The following is a 22,063-nucleotide window of genomic DNA, read 5'->3' on the forward strand; positions in this document are numbered from 1 at the left end:
TGGGGCTGGCCAGTCACGGTGTCGTTGATAAAATCGGCGAGCTCGGTGGACGGACCATCTAAGCAAGGTGAGTTCCTGAGTCCACCAAGGGCATACAGTGGGACGGAAGATTTTCTTCTTGGCGGATTTATAAGAGGTCTTCAGGACAGCTTGCTGAGAGTGGTAACTAATTCGTCAGCAGTGCACTGTATTGGATTGGATCCGTGAGAGGGAAATCTGAGTCTAAATGCAGTCGACGACTTACTGCACCTGAATTCCGAGCCGAGTATATTTGAATATTCTGTTACTGATTATACAGCAACAAAATTACCTTTATCGATTTTTTTCTTTTGTTATTCTATATTTAAACAGTAAAAGAAAACAAGGCACATTCCAGTTTGACAGACCTTGCTCTACAGAGAATTACCATCACACATTCGTTACCAATTCCTTACGTGTTTTTCTGCCCATCATTCTCCAATGGGAAGGAAAGTGTTTGCTTTTGAACCTAGGTGTGTGTGTAATATGCTTCAAAATTCAGTCTGTCTTATTTTAAGCAAAAACGGAATCTGCTGCTCATCTTCAAGAATATGCCGATATCTAGATATGGATGCATTGTCTTATTTATACTTCTTACAGTTCTTAAAGAAGCATAACTTGTTCTTAGAATAAGAGTGTTACAGGTTGTTTTACTCTGCATCCAAAATGGTCGTTGTCATTGCTTCCATTATTTTTCCTTATGAGCATTGACTCAAGATATAGCAGCCGCTAGCTCTGCACGAGCCAGATTATATTCAGAACAATGAAGTAATAATGAGTCTCTGTTTCTAGTCCACAAGTGCAGTTAGGATCTGGTTCAACACTTCTCAGAAATAACTTGGCCCGAAGTGAACCATGACCCGTAAGGAGATAAGATGCAGTCATAGATGCAATTAGCCATGAACGAACGCCAGTTCAAATTCATCTTCGGCAAAATCTTCTCCAGAAATATATTGCTTATTCACTAGTCCAAATTCACTTTCATTCTAGCGACACTGCCAGGCTACTACAAGACCTGACCAAACCCTTTTCTTTTCTAATTTAATGTCATTGGATGTATCAGTAGTAATTTCCAATATTTCTGTAAACAAACCTTTTCTAAGTCTATATAACTTACCTCTGTAAATTAAATAAAGATCAAGAGGAATCATACCTCCAAGGACCTGGAGTGCAACGTTAGAAACTGTTCATGGACCGTTCATGATTGTTAACAGCATCAGTCTTTGTTTTCACTTTAAGTTTGTTAACCGAATGATACCATACCCCAGCTGCATAAGACACTATAGGGAGAAATATGGTTTTGTAATACAGAAACGTAGTTCGTTTAGTAAGCCTCCACTCCTTTCGAGATATCCGCAATACAGAAGCCGTAAAATTTCTGATCTCAGTTAGAATCCAGGACACATGCGGTAAAAAAACTCAGTCTATCATCCAATAAAATACCCAAATATTTGTTATAAGCAACAAATGGTATTTGCAGTCCTTCAATCAAAACTTTAGGATGTCTGTTGTAATCAAAAATGCTGTCTAAATGTCATACCGTTTGTCATGGTCGTAGAAATCTTGAGTTTGTTAACCTTAGCCCACGCAGAAAGATCAAGTATAGGCTGAATTCTCTCCTCTAGGATCTTCCTAGACCTGCCTTCTGCCGCAGTAACCAAATCGTCTGCATACGCAATCCGAATGCCATGTTCCTGGCCACGAACAAGCCACTGATCCAGAACAGAATTCCAAAACAGGTCCCAACACCAGACCTTGAGAACATTCTCTCGAAACTCCAGCAAAATATTTTAAATGTTTTGCATGGACCTTAATTAATCTATCATGAAAATGCTATCTTAAAACGCGATAAGTGCTCTCATCACAATTAGCTAAACGCAACGAACTGAGGGCATTCTCCCACCAGAGCGAATCACAAGCACCCTCAAAATCAAATACTGCAAGTACATATTTTGAATTAGAATTTTGAACATAGTTAATAAGGGTAGTAATAGCATCATCCGTTGATTGCCCCTTTTTTTTTTTTTTAAACCAAACTGGTCCACAGAACCAAGCTGATGTTCCTGCAACGTGAATTCGTGGTGCCAAAATCCTCTCATGAACTTTACCTAAGTTTGTCAACAAGGACTGCAAAAGTCAGATCTCAGGGCCTATATGCCCTGAGATCTGACTTGAGCTTCCCAGGCTTGTGCAGAATTTTCAATAGGGCAATCTTCCATGGTTTAGGAAAAACACCTTACAAAAGACTTTGATTTAACACTCAATTATAACTCATAAAATTTCGTTATCACTTGATTCTCTATCATACCTGGGCATTTTTTCCCATTTAATTTTGCCACAACCTGGAAAGCTCAAGTCATATCCATTGCAGAATACCAGTCTGAAGCCTCACTTCCATCCACTTGCACAGTGTGATAAATATTACCACAAAGCAATTTGTTTTGCAAAATTTTATACACTAGATCTCATGGCTCAGAATTACTTGTTTGACTTACGAAATCCTGCCAGCAATTTGCCCTGTGATATCTTCTACGCCAATCATCTGAAATTATTTTTTTAATGTGAAGCATCCACTGCCGACAAAAATTTATTTCTCGGGTATTCTCTCCTTGTACACTAAGTCTGAGATCTTAATGTAGAGAGCTCAGTATCCACCAAGGGACAGACGCTCGTCTGGTCTACTTCTTTCTGGGTGATTGCTCCATAGCAATAAACAGATGAGACTGGACATAATTTAAATATTCGTTAGCTGAACAAACTGTTTAAAGATACGCCAGCATCACCAAAAAAAAAACAATTCAAGAATGCTCCTAAATTTGTTCCACTTAATTTTCACTCGAAAAACGCCTCAAATCTTGTAAGTACAAGTCCTGTTGTTGACCACTAGGCTTAATGGCAAAAACAATAGCTTAATGATCACTATTTATCAGGGATGGTAAAACATCCCAATCCGCGATTAAGCCTTCCACTTAGTCGAAGCAATTGCGATATAAATATTCGAATCTGAATATTGATATTCAAATTATCAAATGAGTAATGATATTCAATCTGAATTCAAATCGTAACCTTTGTTCTGTAATTTGAACAAAGGTTACGGTTCAAAATCAAACCAGCGCAAACAATTAAATGGCCAGGCCATTAGCAAACCTTGTGCATATACGATCGAGTCTATGCAATGCAAGTTGGATGTCTTCTGAAGGAGAACGGTATAAGAATTAACATTAGTTAAGACATATGATGCAAGAAAGCAAGTTTATACAGCACCAGTCTATCTAAAAAAAAAAAAAAAAACCCTTCCCATTTAACCCATCCTGTCACCCAAATGTTTGTCCACTTCCTCCTAGAATTTATTTAAACTATCAACTACAATGACGACAGATGGAAGCCTGTTCCAGCAATCAAATACCCGTTAGCTAAACGCAAACTTCGGCACATCTATTCTACAACTGTCTTTCCTTGATTTAAATCTACGCCCCATCAGGTTCATAATCTAAGTAAGCGGAAGAAACCATTAGTACTGAGCGTGTTCAAACCATTCACGGCCTTATACACCTCAATCAGATCACCTTGCAGAACTTAAGCCATTCTTAGTAAGAGCACCACTTTGTTCCTCTCACCAATTTTGTTGCCCTTTATACTCGTTCTAGCAACTCTATATGCTTCCTAAAATGAGGCATCCAGATTTGTACACAGTACTCAAGGTGTGGCCTGACCATTGCGTTATATAAAGGGATAATCATCTGCTTGTCTCTGCTAGCAAAATTCGTATATATCATTAACAACAATCCATGACCTGCCCTGGCAGCCATCTGCACTGCTCAGAGAACATATCTGACTGAACAATTACCCCCCCCCCCTCCAGGTCTTCTTCATTCTTCACTTCCCTGAGTGTAGTACCACACACAGATCTTGCTACGTTTCTCTTGGGTGACTGCTACCCATATGCAGTACTCTTTCATTTGTCAATCTTAAACTTCAGTTACCACTTCTCAGCCCATCTGCCTAACCTTTCTAGATTCTGTTGCAGTAGCATACTGTCTTTAACAACCCTGCCAACCTTCGTATCATCTGCAAACCTTCATCGATATCATTGATAAAAACACAAAACAACAATGGGCCTACCACGGAACCCTGAGGGACTCCACTAATAACATTAGTCCACAAAGAGCAGTGTCCATTTATTACCCCTCTACGTCGTCTCCCACTCTACCATCCCTTGATCCCATTGTATAAATTTGTCGTTAATGCTATACTCCAATTTGTATAGCAGTCTTCCATGTGCAACAGTATCAAAAGCCTTCCTGAAATCCAAGTATATGATATCAAAATTATTTTTTGCATCTAGTTCCTTTGTCACCACATCGTAGTATCCAATCAAATTGGTCAGACAAGACCTCCCCTTAACAAACCCATGCTGTCTAAACTATTACTGCAGTCTTCTCTAGATGATCGTGCAATGCTTCTTTAACCAGTGACTATTATTTTCCCCCGAAACAGAAGTGAAACTAACAGGCCTATAATTATTTGTGTCAACCTGTGAATCCCCTTCGTGAATCCTAGATACATTTGCACATCTACAGTCCATGGGAACCTCCCCCGAATCTAAGGATGCGCTCATAATTATGGCTAAGGATTTGCTTGCTGCCTCCTTTAAGATAACTGGATAGATTCCGTCCTCCCCAGGTGCCTTTTTTATGTTTAACTTCAACAATTTCTCCTCGACTTTGCTCTCCGGTCTTACAATATCGTTTAGCTCCTTGTTAGAGTTTAGTAAACTTGTGCCCTCTCCTTCCTTACAGAATTCCCCATGTGTGAATATAGATGCAAAATAATCATTCAGTTTGTCAGCTATCTCAGCAGGATCATAAACAATCGAACCACTAACATCAAGTGGACCAATCTGATTCATCCCCTTCCTTCTAGAGTTTACATAAGTAAATAAGTCTTTGCTGTTTTTCTTTGCATCCTTTGCCAAGGATTTCTCGTAATCAGCCTTCGCTTGCTAACCTCCTTTGTGGCTTGATTATAGAGTAGCTTATATCTACTATAGGCTTCTATGTCGCCTGATAATTTATATGCATCCCAGGCATTTTACTTCTCTGCCACGAGCCTCAGTTCATCTGACATCAATTTAGGTCTAAATCTTAAACAGTATTTCTTAGTTGATATGAAAACCTAGTAGTGTCAAAGATTAATTTCCTTTATGAAAGCAAAAACGCTTCCCTTTACTCTTGGCGATCGAGGCCAGATGAAGTATGAACTGTATGATCAATCTCAATAAATTAATCAGTAGTTTGTATGTTAGTCATAAAGGGTTCTCTGTTCTGCCATTTCAAGGCTGCGCGAGGTATTGTCACCATCTTCCTCACACCGAGTGGAAAAGGCCCGGGTTCGAGTCCCGTCTATGACGCGAGGAACTTGAGCGGGATTTTTTCACTCCATGGCTGAGTTAGTCGGTCTCAGGTGTAGATAACAAGGTTTTCCCCCCAGAAAATTGGGTTTTTTCGTCCAGGAAACAGGCAAATCGACCAGAGAACACACGCAATTTACAGACAAAATAAATATATGGGTAGATGTAATCATTTACGGGGGACCCTAATATCATAATTTTTTTTGTTCTGTCATTTCTACAGGTTTTCGGTATTCAGACACTGTCCCTAACAAAAAGGCGCCTCCGTAACCAGGTGGGAAGGAGCAACAGTGCGTAGCACACGCTTCTTAATTAGACTGGGGTTCGAGCCCGTGACCGCCAAATATGGAGGATGTGGAAAGCTCAGGGAATGACCACCGCATATCCCCGGAGCAATATGGCCTTAGTTGCTAATGCTCCTAAAAACCTATCCAAACAATAACAACCCTAACAAAAATAAAAAATTATTATATTAATGTTGCCCGTAATTGATTACATAAACCCGTATTAATGTCTGTAAATTGTATGTGTTCTCGTTGATTTGTCCGTTTTGCTGGACGGAAGAACCCCCCCCAGTTTCTGACGGAAACTGTTCCTGACAGAATGATTTGAATCTTTGTTTCATCTTTTAGAATTAATACATTGTGGAGGCTCGTCGTTACGCAGGCAATTGCAATTACATGACCGCCATTCGCACAATAGCCACAAGATACTGCTTTATGTATACAGGACTGAGCAAAATGCCCATACCAAACAACGAAGCATCTGCTCACCACTGTAAACTTGCGAAACTTGTGGAAGGTAAAGCCCAAATAGACACGATCGTTTTTATTTAAGATATCGAAGGAGTCGTGGACTAAACCCAGTAATCCAATTTGTCACTCTTTGTCCAGATCCAGGATTAAATCTAAAAGTGGTTTCTTGAGGTCACTTCATCCTGGGTAAAACCAAAGTCCTTAAAATTCTTCGAACATAAAAATCTTTTCTAGTGTGAGCTTAACACCAGATTTTAGGTTTGTCGATCAGCATCTGACACCAAATAAGCTTTACTTATTCTGTCTGCATTATTCATATTGGTTGTCTCAACCAAAATATCTCTATTCCGCAAAAGACGTATATTCTTGATTTTAACATCTCGACAATCCTTTTTAATGCTCTATAACTTTATTACGAACTTCTTGACTTTTGAGCAGGGTATGAAAAATCTGCTGTACAAATGGGTAAGTACCCAAAGTGTAGTGGAGATTTTTTTGAAAAATAAAATACTAAACATTATTGGTAAAAAAAAAAAATAAAATAAAATAATAATAATAATTCTCGTTTCATCTGACTCGCTGTCTTAATCATTCTTGATCTTTTTTTATTATTATTTTTTTCCCCCTACTTCATGCGTATCATTTTATCAGCGTTTTATTAGATTATCAAGAAGGCAATCCAGGAAACAATCGTAATCTGCATATTTTGAACACTGTTTTGCTGTTTTATGAGGCGAATATAAAGTTGAAAAGATTTAATTTTACAGAGTAAATCATACTTTAATTTTGTGCACTTTAAAAGCTTTTATGCTGAGCACGATTGATGAAAGAGGTTAATTTTAAATTTGAAAACACGAAGTAGTCAAAATGCTTGGGTAGTCTTATACTTTCTTGGTTAGGTTAGGTATTTCAAACTAAGAACTTTAAGACATGCGTATATTCTAGGTTCAAGAATTTAACAGTTTTCATTTGCACATGTTGGCAATTGTTAGTACGATATTGTTTCTGGTATGTTGCCTTTATGGAATATTGACGACCTGGTCAACAGGTCTAACAGCATTCTTTCCCCTCCTCAGCTAATAGATGAATTGCTTCTAGCTTAATCTCTAAAATTCCCATCATCACAGTTTTTAACAACGTTTCAGAAGTGTTAGCGTGTAGGTAATTAGAGTAGTAGAGTTGAATTACTGACAGAGGTCATCATGTACACATCACTTATAACGTGTTCAATTACTGTCATATTTTACTTGGTAAACACTGTTATCCGTAATCGTAAAAAAGTTACAGGAAATATGCCACATCCTTTCGTTTCATAACGGTTAGCGACAGTCAAATGCCAACATTTGACTAAGGGCAGTTTGTTGTTTATATCACGTATGCGATTGGAGAGCAGTAACAATGAGGTAAGTTCGAGTGTTTCACTTCTGTAGATAAAAACAAGGTTTGACAATTATATTTTGTGGGGTGTATAAAGTAAATTTGCTTATTGTGATTAGTATCAGTAAGGCCAAATGATGCAAGGAAGCGGTCTTTTTTTAACCATCAAACAAAAAAAAATAATAATAATAAATGACAAATAAATAAATAATATTAATAATAATATTATTATTATTATAGTTGCTCTTCTATTATTTCACTCTGATTGGGGGTTCCACCTCGACGAGTATTGCTACGAAGTACACAAGGTTGTTTTTGTTATGTCTGGTGGTCTGGTGTTATTGTTGGTCGAGGAACTCTCTGACTATCCTACAGGTATTCAGGATTGCCACTTTTTGTAGTTCTTTGCAGATGTTCGCAGGGAGACTTATTGCTACTAGGCTGTTGTTCAGGTCTTTGTCACTATACCGGTAGTTGACACGATGATTGGGAGGTCGTTACTTCTTGCATATGCCACATCTCTTTGATCTCCAGTCTTAGGTTCGTGTACTTCCTAATTTTTTCCTCATGGGTTTTCTGGAGGTTGTCAGTGTTGGCTACTGCTCTTTCAATCAGATAGGTTGCCTTTTCCTTCTTGTCCACAGCGGTTATGTCCTGTCTGTTGTGCGGGATTGTCTTATCCGTTATGATGGCGCGGTCCCAGTACAACTTGTGGGTTAGGGTCTCTAGTATTGCCTGCGGTTCGTACTTGGAGTATGGTACACTTTCTTTGATAAACTGGTATTTCCTTGCTAGCTTCTGATGTATTATCCTGGCTACCTGGTCGTGTCAACGAGTGTACTAGGTCTGGGTGATCACCTTGTATCCCGCAGTGATATGTTGGATCGTTTCTTAGGCCAGGTGGCATCTGACATTCCGGGCTCCTCGCTCGTGAGCCATGCATTGGAAGCAGTTTTATCTATGTGATCTTGATGGAGATCATTGTAGTGTCTGCGCGAGTAGCACAGTGGTATCGCCACCGTCCTCCCAACGCCAGATGGAAAAGGCCTGGGTTAGAATCCCGTCGATGACAGAGGAACTTTAGTGGGATTTTTTCACTCCGTGGCTGAGTTAGTCGGTCTCAAGCGTAGATAGCAAGGTTCCTCCCCCGCAACTCGGGTTTTTTGTCCAGCAAAAGAGGCAAATTGACCAGAGAACACGCAATTTACGGACATAATACACAATGCACGGCAGATGAATTTATTTATTCGGGTGGCCTAAAAATTATATATATATACAGTATTTTTAGATCACTGTAGTGTCTGCCATGGGGTATCTTCTTTGCCCATATTTTTAGCTTGGTTTGTGCCGTCTGGCACAAACGTCTGTCTTCCTTATAGACTCGTAGAGTGCTCCTGCTGCTGTGTTTCCTTCAGGTTATCAATCGCTGTTCTCTGTTGCTCGATAAGGTCTATTAGGTCCCTTCCTCCTTTTCGAGCTATTGTCAGCCTCTCCACGGCTGACTTCTGGTGATGTTGGCGGCTCTTGATCATCATTGACCTTGTCTTTCTCATGATATCCTCCAGCTCGTTGTTAGTCCATTCTGTAACCCCGAAGGAGTATGTTGACACTGGGGATGCATAGGTATTGTCTATCTATCTATGCATTAAAAAAGTTTTCCTCCTCCTAGTGATATTTATTCGAGCCAGTGGGAAAAGAGGGCGAGGCAATTACGTCACTACAAATGCAATTAATTATTGACAACTGCCTCCGTAACGTTCACCAACCTCGTACACGTGATTCACTGTCCAACGTTCGATGTTCTATTGTAACATTTTTTGTAGTGACGTTTTCGATTTACAAATATTCTATACAGTATTTGTAAATACTGTAGTTTAATATGAGGGTGATTCAATAAAGAACCGCCCTTACCTACTTCCGCATATCGCAGAGTCATGATATTTTGTGTGTAGCATCATACATATCTCTGTACTAAAGGTGTAATATTTCAGCCCTATGTCTTAATTTGTTTCTCTCTTACAGAGCTGAACGTGTGACGAAGTAACATCATGGACAAAGTTGAAGCCAGAGCTGTAATTCGGTATCTGTTCTTGAAGGGGAAATCTCCTAAATAAATCCACTAGGAGATGACTGCTGTATATAAGGATGAAGACCCATCCTATGGCATTGTGAAGCACTGGCATAGACAGTTTATGTGTGGTCGGACATCGGTAGAATCTGAGCCCATTCCAGGTCGTTCCCATTCAGCCATTGATGACAGCACGATCAGAAAAGTGGAGTCGTTAATCATGGAAGATTGCCGGATATTTATTTATTTATTTATTAAATCAGTTTATTTCCCAATCTGTGCGTGAATTGTCGCAGGAGGTGAAGATTAGTATGGGCTCTGTTGAAACAGTCATTCATGACCAACTCCATTTACGGAAATTGAGTGCAAAATGGAATCCCCGATTATTGACTGGTTTACAGAAGGCTAATCGATAACAGAAATCACAAGAGTTGTTAGCCCTGTGCCAAAAACATTATGAAGACTTTTTCTCTCATCTAATCACTCAGGATGAAATTGGATTCACCATTTCGACCCTGAAAGTAAAAAGCAGTCCATGGAATGGCGGCGACATAATAGTTCCCACCCCCCCAAGAAGGCAAGGGTCCAAGCGTCAGCAGGAAAGGTCTTGCTGACAGTGTTTTGGGATGAGAAAGGCGTAATAATGACTGATTACCTGCCGAAAGGTAGAACAATTACAGGTGCCAGTTATGCCAACTTATTCACAAAATTTCGTGAGAAAATGAAAACATGTAGGCGTGGCACGCTGTCTAAAGGTGTGAGAATGCTTCAGGACAATGCCCCAGTTCACACTTCTGAAATTGCAACAACACAAGCGGCCACTTGTGGATATGAAATACTGCCCCATCCAGCCTACTCACCCGATCTTGCACCATCGGACTTCTTGTTTTCTTCCCTCAAATCATTTCTTCGGGGACCTACTTCCCTGACGACAAGACACTCATTTCTGCAACAGATTCATGGTTCAAAGACCAACTCAACGTTTTTGTAGAAATGGTGAGGTTGTTCGAAGACCAACCTCGCCACTTCTACAAAAACGGTATCCGTAGCCTCATCTATCGATGGGAATAATGTGTAAATCTACACGGTGCTATGTAGAGAAGGACTAAAACCTGTGCCAAGAATCAACAGGCTAGCACCTCTGCAGCTAGGTCAGGGCAATTCTTTATTGAACCACCCTCGTATTTGTAAATATTTTAAATATTTGTATAGTTTCTAAATATTTTAGTCCTGCTCTTTCAGATGCAACAATATCTTCAAACAGGCCTATGGGGCTGGGAAATTCCATACTGCAATAATTAAAGACAAACACCAGCCAAGGAATTAAAATTTTTTTTTTACTATAAAAATAAAATATACAGAAATAAAATATAATGAAATACTGTGATACACTATCGGAAGACTAAAATATTACAATAAATTACGATAAAATAAACTACGATAAAACGTTAAAAATATAGTTAAAAATACCGAAGCAATAAAATTATCTAAAATAAACTGGATTAAAAGGGATAAAACCTGAAGCTTTCGGAGACTGCTGTCTCCTTCTTCAACAGTATACTATTACTGTAATGACACATCCTTAAGTAGCAGGCCCATGGCACTCATGCACGTGGTCCGATGGCAGTAACACCGTACATGAGTGCCATGGGCCTGCTACTTAAGGATGTGTCATTGCAGTAATAGTATACTGTTGAAGAAGGAGACAGCAGTCTCCGAAGCTTCGGGTTTTATCGCTTTTAATCCAGTTTATTTTAGATAATTTTATTGCTTCGGTATTTTTAACTATATTTTTAACGTTTTATCGTAATTTATTATAATTTTTAATCTTCCGATAGTGTATCACAGTATTTTATTATGTTATTTCTGTATATTTTATTTTTATAGTAAAAAAAAAAATTTAATTCCTTGGCTGGTGTTTGTCTTTAATTATTGCAGATGCAACAATATTCCTCATGTGTTATGGAACCCGAAGCAAAAGGTCCTTTCCTAAGTGACCTATGTAAACGCAGGTAAATAATTACAGAGTGATATTGGCTGAAGTCCAGTATAGTAGTTCCAGTATAATTGACAGGTGAAGGCACCTCCCTTTTCTGATTGTTTTGTGTCGTTGAGGAGGAGGAGCTTAGCTTAGGTAGGGTGTTTATCCTTCCATCCCGCTGTTTTAAAATGAGAAAACAAATTCCCAATTAAAACAGCGGCAAATGTAGGAAAAACACCCTAGTCATATCAACCTAGGAGGACAGTGGGCGAGGAAAGCAGTGGTATCTGCCCGTCGCTGCTCTGTTACTGTCCGTTTGTCGAAATATGGGAGTCACCATTTGTCAATCACTGCTTTCCCACTGTTTTGCTTGCCGCCATGTTGGAGGGTGTACAGCGTTCTGGAGTTTATCGTGATATTTATTGGACATTGAGAATGCCACGCACTACAAATGCACAGATAAATAATTACATGTCATTTCCTGATTAGATATCGACCAGTGCGTTTCAACAGGTGTATCTTTTACTTACAAAAGATTTGACTTACTCCGTATGCCTCTACATTTTATGTAGAAAAGCGTGCGCGGGGATGGGCGAATTCTCTTAGTTATTATTATTATTATTTTAATTGTTGCTCTTATATTATTTCTCCCTGATTGGGGGATTCCACTCCGTGACGGGTACTGCTACCAAGTACACAGGGTGGTTGTAATGTCTGGTGTAACTGTTGGTCGAGGAACTCTCTGACTGCCCCACAGGTGCTCAGGATTGCGACTTTCTGGAGTTGCTTGTAGGTGTTTTCTGGGAGACCTATTGCTGCTAGGCTGCTATGTAGGGTCTTTGGCGGCATACCGGTGGTTGACACGATGATCGGGATGGTCGTTACTTCTGGCATATGCCACATCTCCTTGACCTCATGTCTCAGGTTCGTGTACTTCCTAATAATAATAATAATAATAATAAGAAGAAGAAGAAGAAGAAGATAGATAAGTGGTATACCCAACTCAACCTAATCGAGGCAACCCCTCCCGCCCAGACAGTAGAAAGATGGGCAAAGAAGATACTGCATGGCAGATACTACAATGACCTCCATCAAGATCACATCGACACCTTTGCTTTCAATGCATGGCTCACAAGCGGGACGCTCTTCCCCGAGACTGAAGGATTCATGCTGGCCATCCAAGACCAGGTAATCAACACCAGAAACTAAAGAAAATGCATCGCAAAGGAGCCCGGAATGTCAGATGACAGATGTCGACGATGCCACCTGGCCTCAGAAACGATCCCAACACATCACTGCGGGGTGCAAGGTGATCACCCAGACTGAGTACTCTTATAGACACGACCAGGTAGCCAGGATAATACATCAGAAGCTAGCGAGGAAATACCATTTGACCAAAGAAAGTGTACCACATTACAAGTACGAACCCCATGCAGTACTAGAGACCCGAACCCGCAAGCTGTACTGGGATCGCGCCATAATAACGGATAAGACCATCCCGCACAACATACCAGACATAACCCTTCTGGACAAGATGGAAAAGGCTACCTACTTGATTAACATAGCGGTGCCGAACACTAGCAATGTCCAGAAAACCCATGAGGAAAAAATTAGGAAGTACACGAACCTGAGACATGAGATGAAGGAGATGTGGCATATGCAAGAAGTATCAAACATCCCAGTCATCGTGTCAACGACGGGTATGGTACCAAAGACTCTACATAGCAGCAATAGGTCCCAGGGAACACCTACAAGGAACTCCAGAAAGTGCAGAAAGTTGCACTCCTGAACACCTGTAGGATAGTCAGAGATTTCCTCGACCGACAGTAACACCAGACATTACAACCACCCTGTTACTCGGTAGCAGTACCCGTCACGGAGTGGAATCCCCAATCAGAGAGAAATAATATAAGAGCAACAACAATAATAATAATAGCATAGACACGACCAGGTAGCCAGGATAATATATCAGAAGCTAGCAAGTAAATACCAGTTGGTCAAAGAAAGTGTACCGTACTACAAGTACGAACCCCCAGACAGTACTAGAGACCTCAACCCACAAGCTGTACTGCGACCGCTCCATAATAACGGATTAGACAGTCCCGCACCCTTGTGGACAAGAAGGAAAAGGCTACCTATCTCATTGACAAAGCGGTACCCAACACTGGAAATCTGCAGAAAACCCATGGGATAAAAATCAGGAAGTACACGAACCTAAGATAGGAGATCAATGAGATGTGGCATATGCAACAAGTAACTACCATCCCGATAATCGTGTCAACCGCAGGTATGGTGCCAAAGACCCTGCATAACAGCCTAGCAGCAATAGGTCTCCCAGCGAACACCTACAAGGAACTCCAGAAAGTCGCAATCCTGAACACCTGTAGGACAGTCAGAGAGTTCCTCGACCAATAATAACACCAGACATTACAACCGCCCTGTGTACTTGGTAGCAGTACCCGTCACGGAGTGGAACCTCCCAATCTGGGAGAAATAATATAAGAGTAACAATAATAATAATAATTATTATTATTATTACTATTTCTCCCCGATGAGAGTTTCTACCCCATGACGGTACCCGTCATGGAGTACCCGTCATGCTTACCAAGTGTGCAGGGTGGTTATGACTGGTATTACTGTCGGTCGAGGAACTCTCTGATTATCCTACAGGTGTTCAGGATTGCTACTTTCTCGAGTTCCTTGTGTTCTTTGGGAGTCCTATTGCTGCTATGCAGTTACGTAGGGTTTATGACACTATACTAGTGGGTGCATCGTGATCAGGATGGTCCTTTCTTGTTGCATATGCTGCATCTCTTTGATCTCCTGTCGTAGGTCCGTGTACTTCCTGATCTTTTCCTCGTGGGTTTTCTGGAGGTTGCTAGTGTTGGGCACCGCTGTGTCAATCAGATAGGTTAATCTTTTTCCTTCTGTCAACAATTGTTATGTTCAGTGCGTTGTATGGGATTGTCTTGTCCGTTATTATGGCACTGTCCAAGTATAGCCTGTGGGTTGGTGTTACTACAGTTCGTACTTGTAATATAGTACACTTTCTTTGATCAGCTGGTTTTTCCTCCCTATCACTATGCATTATCCTGGGACCTGGTCGTGTCTACCAATGTACTTTGTGCGGGTGATCACCTTGCATCCTGTGGTGATGTGTTGGATAATAGTTTCTGAGGCCAGGTGACATCGTCGACATGTGTCATATACCACTCCTGGCTCCTGGCGACGTATTTTCTTTAGTTTTTTGGCGTTGTTTACATTGTCTTGGATAACTAACATGAATCAGTCTCGAGGAAGAGCGACCCGCTCTGGAGCTTGCATTGGAAGTGGAAGCCTATTTATCTATGTGACCTTGATGGAGTTCAGTGCAGTGTCCGCTATGGAGTATTTGTGCCATCTGGGCGGGAGGAGACTTCTGGCTTAGATTGAGTCGGGTTTGCCCCTTGTCTATCTTCCTTAAAGGCTGGTAGGTGCAGTTTTGTTTTTCTGGAAATAATTCTTCAGGTTAACTAACACTGTCTTTTTTGCTGTATGAGGTCTATCAGACCCCTTCGTCCCTCTTTCCGAGCTATTCGCGACCAGTGGAAATTCAGAAAGGAGAATCCTGATGGGTGAGGGAGCCCAGGCCTTATACACCACTTTGGCCCCTGCTTTGACAATATGGGAGGTCCCGGACCGGCTTGACTGAGTTAATCGGCGATTGGTTCTTATGGCTAGGGTCAACTGCGTTCCAGTAAGTCTGCTTCCCTTTAGTCTTGAGACGGGGTGAAGGCTTATTGGAAATGTGGGTATGATGCTCCTATGCGAACTTGGCGCCCCATTCGTGTATGCAGTTCCTGCTAGTTCCCGAGTGGGCGTCCCCTCGTAGGGCTCCGTTATAGATGAGGTACTTAAGGCATCTGAAATTTTTATTTTACTCCTATGAGTAAGTTAAATCCCTCTCTTTCTTCTGGGGCCCCAACAGGGCCCCTACCTAATCGAAATGACAACACTGAAAACACCTCCTTAAAAAGACCCAGAAATGGGGACACTCCACCATCAGTAACAGCCCTCTTCCTCATTCTTTATTCCACTAAGGAGCAATGAATCGGGAAGATGTCACCCTTCTTCATCCAGAAGGGATTATTAGGGTTGGCAGGATCACCTAAATCCGTGAAATGGCTCCGTTCTGGCGACCTTCTGGTCGAAGCTTCAAGCACAAAAAAAAAGCTGAAAAAATCCTGAAAGCCGCATCGACCGGGGAAATGGCTATCACAGTAACCCCCACCCACAAAACTCTGAACTCTTCACGAGGTGCCATATCAGAGTGGGACCTTCATGTCTCTTTAGAAAAGATCTGCTCTGAATTAAAAGACCAAGGACTGACGGCTCTCAAGGAAATATCGATGCGAAAGGATGAATCTTATCCCTGCCGAGTTTTCATCCTAATATTCAATACCCCACGGCCTCCAAGTTCCATCAAAGCAGGCTACTTAAACTGCCCAGTAAGGAGTTACATTCCAATCCCACTGAGGTATTTTAGATATCAAAATAGGGCCACTCACAAACAGCTTGTCGAGGTAACCTCTCTGTGCTCGATGTGGTGTGAAAGACCACGAGAGCAAGGAATGTTCGGCGTCCAAACTGATCTGTTAAAATTGCCAAGGAGAGTGTCCTACATACTCTAGAGCATGCGAGCGATGAAGGATGAAAAATAAGTCCATAAACCAAAAACAGAGCTGAATATCTCCTACCAAGAGGCCAGAAAACGCATCTAACCAATAAATGGCGTGAAGCCTTCATACGCCCAGAAAGTTTCTGCGAGGTGCACTATAGGTACAGAAACTGAGATGAATATAAGACCAAGGGAGTCACTCACTCCGATTGCACACTATTTATTGCGTTAAGCCCACCCAAAAAAGACAGTCATCTGCCACACCTATATTCGCACCTCCTAGTGCTCCACCACTACAAAAACCAAGCGGTAAAGAAAAGTTCAAAGATCGGTAGAGCCACCTACAATACAAGAAACAATGGCTGTAGAGGATAAAGAAGTACCGGACGACTCATTCGACTTCCTTTCTTTCCTAAGAAAGATAAAGCCATGACTGAGAAAACAAAGCCTTCATCCCTTCGGAAGCCACTGGATAGACCCAACAAATCTAAATAATGGGTGCATTCAAATTTCTGCTATGGAAATGTCGTGGCTTACGTCGAAATAGTGACGACATCGAGATCCTCCTGTGTAAGCATGAACCAATTTGCTTGCTTTTGTTTACATGAGACGTATTTAAAGACAAATGAGAACCCTTACTTGCGTAACATTTCAGTTATTCGAAAAGACAAAGCTGGGGATGGACCTGCCCATGGAGAAGTCACATTCCTTGTGGGTAATCACACCCCCTTTCAAGCTATGCCACTTACCACCAACTTAGATGCTGCAGCAGTTCAACTTACAGTAGAGCTCCTCTTAACTGTTTGCTGTATCTATTTGCCACACCCTCGTGGATAGCAAAGTCGGTAGAATTGCGTCCTGCCCACACCAGGTGGTTCCCTTTCAAGCTATGCCACACCACCAACTTAGATGCTGCAGCAGTTCAACTTACAGTAGAGCTCCTCTTAACTCGTGGGTAGCAAAGTCGGTAGAATCGCCATCCTGCCCACACCAGGTGGAAAGACCTGCGTTCAAGTTCTGTCGATGAGGCGGGGGATTTTTATCAGCCTTTTTGACAACGTGGCCGAGTTAGTCTGTCTCAGGCGAGGGTTGTACGATTTTTTCTGCTGGAAACTTGGGTTTTTATCTAGAAAACAGAAAATCGATCACAGAACACACGCATTTACATAGAATATACACGGAGCAATATGGCCTTAGCTGCTGATGCTGCTTAAAACCCTACTACTACAATAACTGCCACCTGGGAAAGACACTAGGCACACCTTGATAATCTCATTAGGTAATTGCTGTCTTCTTTTCTGTTACTAAGGAGTTTTAATGGACATGATACTCTTTGATGATAAAGCTGATATCAATGAAAGGGGTACGGCTATAGAGCGCATGCTCGAAAACAGTGACCTGGCCCTGCTAAATGTGAGACATAACACCTTTCTCCACATGCCTACGTCCCTGATTGATGTCTCTCTACATGGCCATTGGAGGTTGAAGACAAACTTTATGGTAGTGATATCCATCCTTTGTAAATAAATTTTCTGTTTATACTGAGGCATGACAACCAAGTCAGTAGAGTTTACAATAAATCGTCAATACAAATGTATTTATCGTATTTAGTAGTCACGAGGTTGAACCCCGGTCCACTCAAGGAACACGTGCTATGCACTCTCGCTCCTGACCACTGGGCTACATCAGGCCTGTTAGGGGAGACCATTCAACCCGTCTAGGATACCGCGGTGGAAGATCGATCACGCTGGCTGGAATGCCTTCAAAGATATGACATCGTTTACTACCACTACAGTCATCAAGGAGCCATTTAATGACGCAATAAAGCACATTACAGACCCTGTCTCCAAGCAGCGGCAATTGCAATTCCAAAAACTTCGATTCGGTTTTCACCATTTCCAAAACCATGATACAATACTAAATGCACAGCAGCAAGAAAGGCACAAAACATGACGTGGGGGATATTTCGCCGTTACCCCAGCACAGATAACCTAATAGCCTTCAAACCTGTACGTGCCAAAGCAAGTTACGTAAGATGCCAGAGTCAGAAGGAATCTTGGATCCACTTCACATCTTCATCAACCAGGCATCATCACTAGGTGGTCTGGGATAAAATCTGGAAAATTAAGGGCAGGTATTCATCACACCCTTTATCGATCCTGGAGCATGTAGACATGTATAGTATCTTATGTAGGACGGCATCTGAACGAAAGTTCAACTCCGCCTTTGTACACTGTAATGGTTACAGAGCACTGTACTAGGCCAGAATGTGTGTAATATTATGTTCACGCAGTGTGTGCGTTGTTGTGTTGTTTCGTTGTTTCTGGCCGTTTTGTCACCAGGCAGGCGATACCCTGGAAAGCCTGGAAAATAAAACAAAAAAAATCAAATAAAATAAAATAAAACAAAAAAAATTAAAAAAAAACGAAAAATAAAATAAAATAAATAAATAAAAAAAGTAAATAAATAAAAATAAAACAAAACAGTGTGCTGTCAAACAGAAGTAGTAATGTCATTCAAACAAGATTAGCAAGAACAAGTTCTAGATATAATTCTGTTAATCTGCAGTGGTATCAGAAGTTTCTGGTCGATGACGGTATCACTGAGTAGAGGAAGGATTTAGTTGCAGAGAGTCTTGATAAAGGATGAGTCAGTAAAGTGCAGCATCTGTTAAAACCTTTGCGTGTTCTTGAAAACCATAATTTTGTATATGACGTCTTCAGGACGACAGCCGAGGCAACAGGGTGTATTATGATTTATGATTGTTTTCAGTTTGATTTCTTGAATTAACATTGAGGTTGAAAGCCTTCTTGAAATTAAAAGCAGCATTGCAGGAGGTTTGAAGGGCCTGAAAATTGTTGACAGAAATGAGTATCTTCTCACCTCCGGGACACAAGTTTGGTACTGTTGCCTTAAGAGACAATCTTAAGTCCTCGTAAATGGAGCATTCAAAAAGTACGTGAGGAGAGTGTTCCGGTAGCCCACATCGACAGGAGACTGTATTAGAAAGTCTGAATTGGTAGAGTTTTGCGTTAAGCGAACCATGTCCAGTTAGTATGTAGGAAGTAAACATTGAGTGTGAAAACCATTTTCTGGTGGATTATGAAAGTAGTGCAGTTACGTCAGGAACGAATTTTTTGGTAACAGCTCCTTTTCGGTAGAATTCCATCTATTCTGCCAGGTGTTCACTAACAAATTCCAGCAACGGGTTCGTTCAGTTTTGGGATCAACCTGAGTGTTAACATCGATTTCCTGAAATTCCGTAGAAATGCCTCTGCGGATGTAACAGCAAAGCTCTCTAAACACAACATGCAGGTCAAGTGGTTGATTTTTGATTTGATTTGATTTGGTAGTTGTTGGCGCATCGGCTTCTGTGGCCATATTGCACCTCCCAAGGTTTTTGCAGTACTTTGATCCAAGCCCGAGGCGGGAATCGAACCCGCGACCTTTGGGTTGCCGGGCAGGTACTTTACCCACTCGGCTAGCCCGGTCGGCGCAGGTCAAGCGGTATAGTGCCTGCAAGAGTCTGTAGAGCTGGAGTTGATACTGTTCGGCAAACGTGAAGTAGGCTAAGGAGGAAAAAAAAGGTTGAATAGTGGATAACTTAGTTTGTACAGTTTTAAGTGCAGTACGTCTAAACCAAAGGCTGTTAGCATAGGTTGTATTGGGATTATGGCAGCATTATAAAATAGATAATCCTGGAGCATGTTATTGTTATTGTTTGGTTTTTAAGAGCATTAGCAACTAAGGCCATATTGCTCCGGGATATGAGGTGGTCATTCCTTGACCTTTCCACATCGTCCGTATTTGGTAGTGACGGGTTCGAACCCCGGTCTAATCAAGAAGCGTGTGCTACGCACTGCTGCTCCTTCCCACCTGGCTACGGAGGCGCCCTGGAGCATGATGGATGTGCAGTTTCAGACTCAACTGCAATTGCAAACAGTCTTGTGGAAATATTTGCTAAAGGGTCTGCCGAAACATCTTACCGCCTGAGTTTATGGGCCTCAAACAAAACGCTGAAAGGCAATATTTGAAGTTGTCGTCAAGTAACTGAAGAATACAATCAACCCTTCACAGAATGGGAAATGAAAGCGGTACTATCACTGGCCCAGGCGAGTGCCGTCCGACCAGTTGATAACCATTATAAAACGATTAAACATCTTTCATCTGAATCTCTGGATCACCTTCTCTGTTTGTACAACAGTCTATCATGAAGATGAATTTCCGGACTTCTGACATAAGGCAATCTGGATCCTTCCTGCCTTCTCGTAGCCAGGAAGGATCCAGAATTTCCGAATAATTATCGTCCGATTTGCTCTGAAAAGTTGCTATGCAAAATCCTGGAAAAGATGGTGAATGCCTGTCTCATGTGGTATTTAGAAGCAAATGAACTCCTTTCCAAAAGTACAATGCGGTTTCCGAAGGAACAGGTCAACACTCAACTATTTTATAAGATTTGAAACATCTATCCGAGATGCTTTCCTCAAATGCGTGCATCTGGTGTCAATTTTCTTTGATATGGAACAAGCATATGACACGGCTTGGAGATTTGGAATTTTAAAGGATATCTGCGAACTGGATTTTAGAGGCTATCTAGCCCTTTTTATTCAAAATTCTTAATTGAACCGTTCATTCCAAGTTTGTATGGGGTCCGTTTTTTGTCGATCTTTTTGTCAAGAGGAAGGAGTCCCCCAAGGGTCAGTGCGAAGTGTTATGCTTTTTGCTATCAAAGTTAATTCTGTTATTGAACAACTTCCTCCAACTGTAAACAGCGGCCTCTTTGTTGATGACTTTTTTTTTTTTTTTTTATGAAAACCCCAAACACGAAAGGTATCAAAACCTATAGTACTTAGTACCGTGCATGGGTTGAAGGAGAAGTATGGGGGGAGGGGGATGCCGGAAACTTTGCTCTAGAGACTAAACATGGGTTTCACCACTTCAAGCCTCCAATAAGCAAAGTGGTGGTATTTCACCGGTTGATGAAAGTCATCTACTACCTGCACCATTTCTCAGTCATGCAACATGAGAGATATCGAAAATCAGTTACACCACGCCGTTGACCATGTCAAATCTTGGGCAATGGCTAACGGTTTCAGGTTCTTGCCACAGAAAACCGTCTACACTTTTGTAGCAAATGGAACCTTCATCTTGAACCAGAACTCAAGCTCTGACAAAATATCATTCCACTAGCACCCGAGACAAAATTCTTGGGGATGATATTCAATAAGAAGTTGACATTTTTACTACATATCCGTCAACTCCACCGAAAGTGAACGAGAGGATTGAATCACCTACGTGCTATCTCCTCCAATAAATCGGAAGCAGGCTACTGCACTTTAACGCCTTTATCGTTCGCTTGTCCGATTTAAATTAGTCTACGGGTCTTAAGTGTACGCATCGGCTAGAAACAGCATACTACGGTGGCTAGACACATAGTGTGCATAGTGTTGGGGGAAAGGCGCCTCCGGTGGTTCCACATCTGCGCCATATAAACTCTGTGGAGACAAACAATATCACTGTGAAAACCAGAAATATTTTGTAAATAAAGTATTGTGCTGGGTTCTGTTGGATGTCCTGGCTTTTGACCGCAGGGCCCCTGGTGGGACCCCATGTTGCCCTCACACACCACTAGGAGGTAGCCAGGCTGCTCATAATTCTCTGGCTAGTCTCCTCCACGTCGCCTGAGCTTCCTGGAAAGAGACTAAATAAAAAAAAAACGATATAGGATACAGGGAGTACAGGATGTACCGGAGAGGGTAAAGGAAAGGAGGTATAGACAGAGCGACGGAGGATGTAA

General features: G+C 41.4%; 1 protein-coding gene across 1 annotated transcript in view; it reads left to right on the forward strand.

Moving 5' to 3' along the window:
• The first annotated feature begins 7,581 nt into the window (after positions 1-7,581).
• LOC150085895 (immunomodulatory peroxidase-like) overlaps positions 7,582-22,063 on the forward strand; it is a 312,395-nt gene continuing 297,913 nt past the window's right edge. The window contains exon 1 of the mRNA XM_090374732.1: positions 7,582-7,586. Within this exon, the coding sequence (XP_090230858.1) occupies positions 7,582-7,586 (5 nt within the window). The remainder of the gene's footprint in view (positions 7,587-22,063) is intronic.

Source organism: Mastigoproctus giganteus, chromosome 5, assembly GCF_048544385.1.
Source record: "Mastigoproctus giganteus isolate SK-2022 chromosome 5, ASM4854438v1, whole genome shotgun sequence".
Lineage (NCBI taxonomy): Eukaryota > Metazoa > Arthropoda > Arachnida > Uropygi > Thelyphonidae > Mastigoproctus > Mastigoproctus giganteus.